Source organism: Cricetulus griseus, chromosome X (genome assembly GCF_003668045.3).
Source record: "Cricetulus griseus strain 17A/GY chromosome X, alternate assembly CriGri-PICRH-1.0, whole genome shotgun sequence".
NCBI classification, from domain to species: domain Eukaryota; kingdom Metazoa; phylum Chordata; class Mammalia; order Rodentia; family Cricetidae; genus Cricetulus; species Cricetulus griseus.
Window position 1 is genome coordinate 56,471,722 of NC_048604.1, and position 6,833 is coordinate 56,478,554.

Here is a 6,833-nt window from a genome sequence, read left to right on the forward strand (position 1 = left end):
TTCAAACATGTATACACTATTTTCATTCCTTTGAGAACTATGGACTTTCACAAGTGAGTGCTTTTTCTTATCCACTCATGTTAGAAATAGCTGTGAATGAAAAAATGAGTGAATTTAAGCAGAAGTATGATGTCAACAATATAGGAAGTGTTTCAATATGGTAAATATCTTGGAAGAGTATTAAAATTTACAAACACCATTCTTCAATTTTCCATATTGTTAAGCATGAAGTGTGAAACCAGAAAGATTGATTATTTTGCCATTCATTTAGTTTACAAACACGCAAGATACACACACACACACACACACACACACACACACACACACACATATATATATATATATATATATATATATATATATTCAGTAGTGTGTATTCTATGTATATAAAATTTATTATTTATTTATTTCTACCAAAAAATATTTGATGATTTTCACATGTCCTCTCTCCTCCTGGGGGAAAAGGATACAGCATAAGCAAGAAATAAATACGGTTGACGAGATGAGGGATGTTTTAACATTTCTATTTTGAATTTCTAGATGAGAATTTACTAGAAATTTTAAACCCAAACTATTCGAATATTGAAGAGAATGGAGTTTTGTGAATTCTCTATTAATCCAAGCAAAGAAACACATAATTATAAGTTTTTTTTTACAAATTAAGAAAAGCAAATATAATATATATTTTACATCAATTATGTTATAATGCATTATACTTGTGCTATTGCATATATTTCTACACAATCAGGTCATGCAAGTATTTGTAAATGTGTCCTACTCATAAAGGGAGTCTACTAAATACACAAATGAAAAGATGATACTCAATCCGTAGTAGCTTTTAGTGATATGTAAACTAGCCTGCTATATCCTTTAAAATAAAACAAATATTTTATCTTCTACATTGACTTTCAAAGTTCAAGATTATCCATTCTCCTCTTCTGTTTCATGCATCAAAGATTTCCCAGATGGTTTACTCTTATTAAAACACCTGTCTATGCCTCTGAATCCCATTTTAGCTAATGATTTTGACTTTAGGTTGCACTGTCTCTATTAGTCTCTATTCAATGTCTGAACCTCCATTCATTGTTAAGGATGGTATTAGTGGGAGTTCCCAGATTTTTTTTCCCAGGGTGGTGCGAAAATGCCACCAGTGAGATAAGGAGAAAGCAACAATATGTACTTAGAGGTATGGTTTAAATCTAAAACATTTATGTGATTATAAAATTTAAAGAAAGCACTGTAAGTGGGAAGGCACTTCAGAGATGAAAAAAATATGGCAAGGGGCCAAGTTCTACACCCTCTAATCATTGAATAATTGTAGATATGCTCACTCTGGGAAGAGATTTAACCCTGTGAGCAGCAACACTCCCTCACTGAAGGAAATTGACAGGAAGAAACACTGTTATGTATAATAAGCCATCAACAATCTTGCATTTGGGCACTAAGGGTCACAGTCTGAGAGGAATCATGACATCCACTAGAGGATCATACTTTAATTTTTACCTCTTCAAGATTCATTTTGGAAATTATTTTATACTTTCTTTAATATCATCAGGCCTACTAGGAGAGAGGCCTGGGAGTAGCCCCAAAACATCTAGCACCACATCTACCGCAAATGGAGTCTTGGCCTTGCCCCCACCAAGAGATGTAAGTTTCCCCCAATCATGTAGTTGGTACATGTTCCATGCCCCATTCTGCTCCCTGAAACCCCAGAGACCTAGTCACAGACCCAAAACAGCCAACATCATATCTTGTGGCATTGGGGCCTTGACACCACCCCAACCAGGAAAGAAAGCCCCGAGACCTACGGGCACCCTCTCAACAACCCAAACCATCCTGCAAGAACTTTAAGTCTTTAAAGAAAGAAATTAAAGATGATATCAGAAAATGTAAAGGTCTTCCATTCAGGGAATCTTTTCAATGCAGGAGATCTTTCCCATTACAGGAAACATTGAACAAGAAGTCTTAATCCTGATTATATATGCCCCAACTACAAGGGAACACACATTCATAAAAGAAACATTGCTAAATCTGAAATCACACATCAAACCCCAAACACTAATAGTGGCAGATTTCATCACCCTACTGGCACCAGTTGACAGGTGTGCCAGACAGAAAATTAACCGAGAAACAGATGTTATGACTCAAATAAGCTTAACAAACAACTGTAGAACATTCCACCCAAACACAAAAGAATATATATTCTTCTCAGCACCACATTGAGCCTTCTCTGAAATTGATCATACACTCAGTTACAAAGCAAATACCAACAGATAAAGAAAAATTGGAATAACCCATTGTATCTTATCAGATCATCCTGCTTTAAGTTAGAATTAAGCAACAACACAAATTCTGAAAGCCTACTAACTCATAGAAAATGAATAGTACAAAATTTAATCACCCCGGGGTAAGGAAGAAATGAAGAAAAATATTAAAGATGTCCTAGAATTCAATGAAAATTAATGTACAACATATCCAAACCTTTGCGACACTATGAAAGCAGTGCTAAGAAGAAAGTTCATAGAACTAAATGCCTATATAAAGAAGTAAGAGAATCCTACAAGAGGGAATTGACAAAACACCTGAAAGCACTTGCACAAAAAGAGGCAAACTCACACAGGAGGAGAAGATGACAGGAAATAATCAAATTGAGGGATGAAATAAATAAAATAAGAACAATACATAGAATGAATAAAACAAAGACATGATTCTTTTAGAAAATCATCAAGATAGACAAGCACTTACCCAAGCTAACTAAAAGGCAGACAAACAATATCCAAATTAACTAACTAAGAAATGAAAATGGGGACATAACAACAGACTCTGAGGAAATCCAGAGAATCATCAGGTCATATTTTGAAAACCTGTACTCCACAAAATTGGAAAATGTAAAAAGAAATGGATAATTATACCAAAATTAAATCTAAACCAGATATGGAAATTGAAGAAGTCATCAAAAGTTTCCCAAACAAACAAAAAAGACCAGGGCCACATGGTCTCAGCACAAAATTCTAACATAACTTCAAACAAGTGCTAATACCTATACTCTTCAAACTGTTCCAAACAACAGAAAGAGAAGGAACATTGCCAAATTCCTTTTATGAGGCTACAATAACCCTGATACACAAACCACACATAGGTGCAATTACAGACCCTTGTGAACATTGATACAAATTACTCAATAAAATACTGGCAAACTGAATCCAGGAACCCTCAAAAAATCATCAGACTTGCCCAACTAGGCTACATTCCAGAGATGCAGGTTTGGTACACCATACCAAAATCTATCAATGTAAACCACCATATAAACAAACTGAAAGAAAAAAAAAACACATGATCATCTCTTTAGATGCTGAAAAAGCCATTGACAAAACTAATCACCATTTTATTATAAAGGTCCTAGAGAGATTAAGGGATACCCAGGAACATAACTAAACATAATAAAGGCAATATATAGCAAGTCAACAGCCAACATCAAACTAAATGGAGGTGAATTGAAAGTGATTACACTAAAATCAGGAACAAGGAAAGACAGTCCACTTTCTCCTAATCTATTCAATATAATAATAGAAGTTCTAGCTAGAGCAATAATACAACCAAGATGATCAAGTGGATATAAATTGGAAAGGAAGAAGTCAAAATATAGCTAATCAAAGATGCTATGACAGTATACATTAAGTGACACCAAAAACTCTACCTGGGACCTCCTATACTTGATAAACACCTTTAGTAATGTGACCGGATACAAGATTAATTCAAAAAATCAATAACCTTCCTATATACAAATGATAGAGGGGCTGAGAAAGAAATCAGGAACATCATCCTTTACAATAGCCACAAATGTCTCCCCACTCGTCTCCTTACTCCTACTTCCCTCTTCCCTCTCCCCTGTGCTTCCAATTTATTTGGGAGATCTTGTCCCTTTCCCCTTTTCCAGGTAACCATTTCTGTCATTCTTAGGGTCCTCCCTGTTTCCTAGCTTCTCCAGGGTTGTGCATTATAGGCTGGTAGCCGTTTGCTCTATGTCTAATATCCACTTTGAGTGAATACATACCATGTTTCTTCTAGTTCCATCCATTTGCCTACAGATTTCAAGATTTCCTTGTTTTTTTTTTTTTTTTTCCACTGAGTAGTACTCGAGGATGGGGGAGAAAAACATGAGGATCCAGGAAGATCAATTCAAGGGGAGAATAGAGAAGGAGAGCAAGAAAAGAGATACTTTAATAGAGGGAACCATTATAGTTTTAAAGAGAAATCTGTCACTAGGGAAATGTCTAGGGATCCACAAGTATGACCCCAAATAGGAATGTAAGCAATAGTGGAGAGGCTACCTTAAATGCCCTTCCCCTATAAAGAGATTGATGACTACATTAAATGTCATCATAGAGCCGTCACCCAGTAGCTGATAAAAGAAAAGAAGAGACACAGACATTGAGATACAATGAGCAAGATAAGAGAGTTGCTTAAATATGTAGAATGTTACAAGTATAAAATTTGGATGATGGTTGTGGACATAGATGAAGGAGATGATCAAGACCAAAAGCATCTCATAGTTTTGTGTGCTTAATAATTTTCACTTAATTTAGTACTTAATAATTTTCACTTACATCACAAGTCATTTCACTTTTATTAAATCGTTGTATGTTTATGCTATATTTTACTTATCATTTGTATTGACACTAAAGTATAGATATGGTGTATTTTCATTTGTGGGTTTGTCATGACATACATTCATATCTAGCTACAAAAACTACAGTAACATTTTCAATGCCTTTACTATGATTTTATTGATTTGGAGTGAACTAGATATTTCATTGAGCAGAATCTCTAGAAATCCCTCATGTGACTTTGTCTAGCTCTCTATTGTTATCTTTACCAGGATCTTGTTGAGTTGGTAGTCAGTAACAATACTCCTATCAGCAGAAATCAATGTTAAGATAGTTGAAAACATGATCTGGTTTCAGCTGATGACTCAGTATTGATTAACAGCTTGATATGTCAGTGGTCAAAATGAAGGTTAATTCTCTTCCCTGAGATGTTCCTTGAAGTACATAATCAGTCTGCATTCAGTTTTGTATTACACTGTAATTATACTAAATTTACAGATCACAAAACATTGTTTCAGATGAATATTAACATCGTTTAGCTTTATTAGTAAAAAAATTAAAAGGAAAGAGTTTATCCTGCTTTAATTTCCAGAAAAGTTACAGGAATGATGTTTAAAATCTTGGAAGTTGTTGAATTCATATCAACAGATGGGACACAGATATTTCCAATTATTAGTGTAGGTTATGATTACTAATCTCACTTTGTCATGAGCTCTGAAATTATTTTCAAAACCTTTTCTATGGACAATGTTTTGGGTTCAGCACTGTGGCATGTAGAATCTTGATCTCACTGAAGGGTAGTTTCCATTGTTGTTTTGATAGGACTTACTAGTTTTTCTTTGAGTCATTCTTTAAGAAGTGGGTGGTAGTAGCACACTCTCAAAGGCCTTCCAAAAGCTATATTCCTTTCGATATTGTTGAGAACATTTTGGTAATCAAGAAGGGCTACATATTTATGCTTTATCCACTTTTTAGGTTGATGATGTTCAGATGGAGAGGAATGTCTGCCACATTAGGCAAATAAACATTCTACTTATCTTATCAATATTAATGAATGGGACTAGCAACCACAGGAAATGAGGATGTAGCATTAGGTCATGTAAGGAACTATGAAAGTAATCACATATTCTCATCTCCTTTTTTTCCTGGGTAGAATATTATTTTATCAAATAAAAGCTTTTTTCATGAGTTTGTGTGTGTGGGATATACAGATAGATAATTCTAAACAATCTTAACCTAGGAAAGATAAGCTTTATAGAAATAGGTATCTATAGTGTAATAAAGTCTTCTATTAATTCTTCATTTGGTCGATCAGTTTGAGTCTTCTCTGCTTCAGATTGGATATTTTCTGCTGCTTGGGGACCTGTATCTCCTTGGGTGTTTGATGAGCTTGGCTCCTTTCCTGATACATTGGTTTCCACCTGAGAAATTATGTTGACATCAGCAAGTGGAAGTTCTTTCTCTGCCTCTCAGGCATTTGGTGCTACAATTTCAGCATTTTTGACAGCATCTTCAGCTGGATCTCTTCCTCCATTTGTAGAAGACATGATAGATGCTATTTTGGGGACAGGAAAGATAAAGTTTTATTAAACTGAGGAATGTTTCACTTCTTAACAAGTCAGTACTTTTAGTCTTTCAGAGAGCATTATATATGTGTAATTTCTGTATTTCTTCAGAATTCTAAACATTTTATCAGTTTTTTTCCTTTTTTTATTAATTCAAGTTAGGGAACAAGCTTGTTTCACATGTAAGTCCCTTCTCCCTCTCACTCCCCTCACACCAGCCCTCCTCTACCACCCCCAAGCTACCCCCACTCCATCCACCCACCACTCTCCAGGCAGGGTAGGGCCCTCAACAGGGGCTCTGCAAAGTCCACCAAATCTTCCTGTGCTGGGCCTGGACCCTTCCCCATGTGTCCAGGGCCAGAGTGTATCCCTTCATGTGGGATGGTCTCTCAAAGTCCCTTCTTACTCCAGGGAAAAATGCTAATCCACTTCCAGAGGCTCCCTGGAGTGCAGAGGCCTCCTTATTGGCATCCATGTTCAGGAGGCTGGACCAGTCTTGTACTGGCCTCCCAGATAGCATCTGGGGTCGATGTGCTCTCCCTTGTTCAGGCCAAATGTTTTTGTGGGTTTCTCCAACCTGGTACCGACCCCTTCGATCTTCATTCCTCCCTCTCTTCAACAAAATTCCAGATTTCAGCTCAGTGTATTTCTGTGGATGTCT

At 36.0% G+C, this 6,833-nt stretch overlaps 1 protein-coding gene across 1 annotated transcript; it reads right to left on the reverse strand.

The window, feature by feature from the left end:
* Positions 1 to 5,188: 5,188 nt before the first annotated feature.
* On the reverse strand, positions 5,189 to 6,154 carry Cpxcr1 (CPX chromosome region candidate 1). Its single transcript, XM_027433078.1, is given in 3 exon segments — positions 5,189 to 5,460; positions 5,463 to 5,620; positions 5,622 to 6,154. Coding segments are annotated over 3 exon segments (963 nt in total).
* Positions 6,155 to 6,833: the final 679 nt, after the last annotated feature.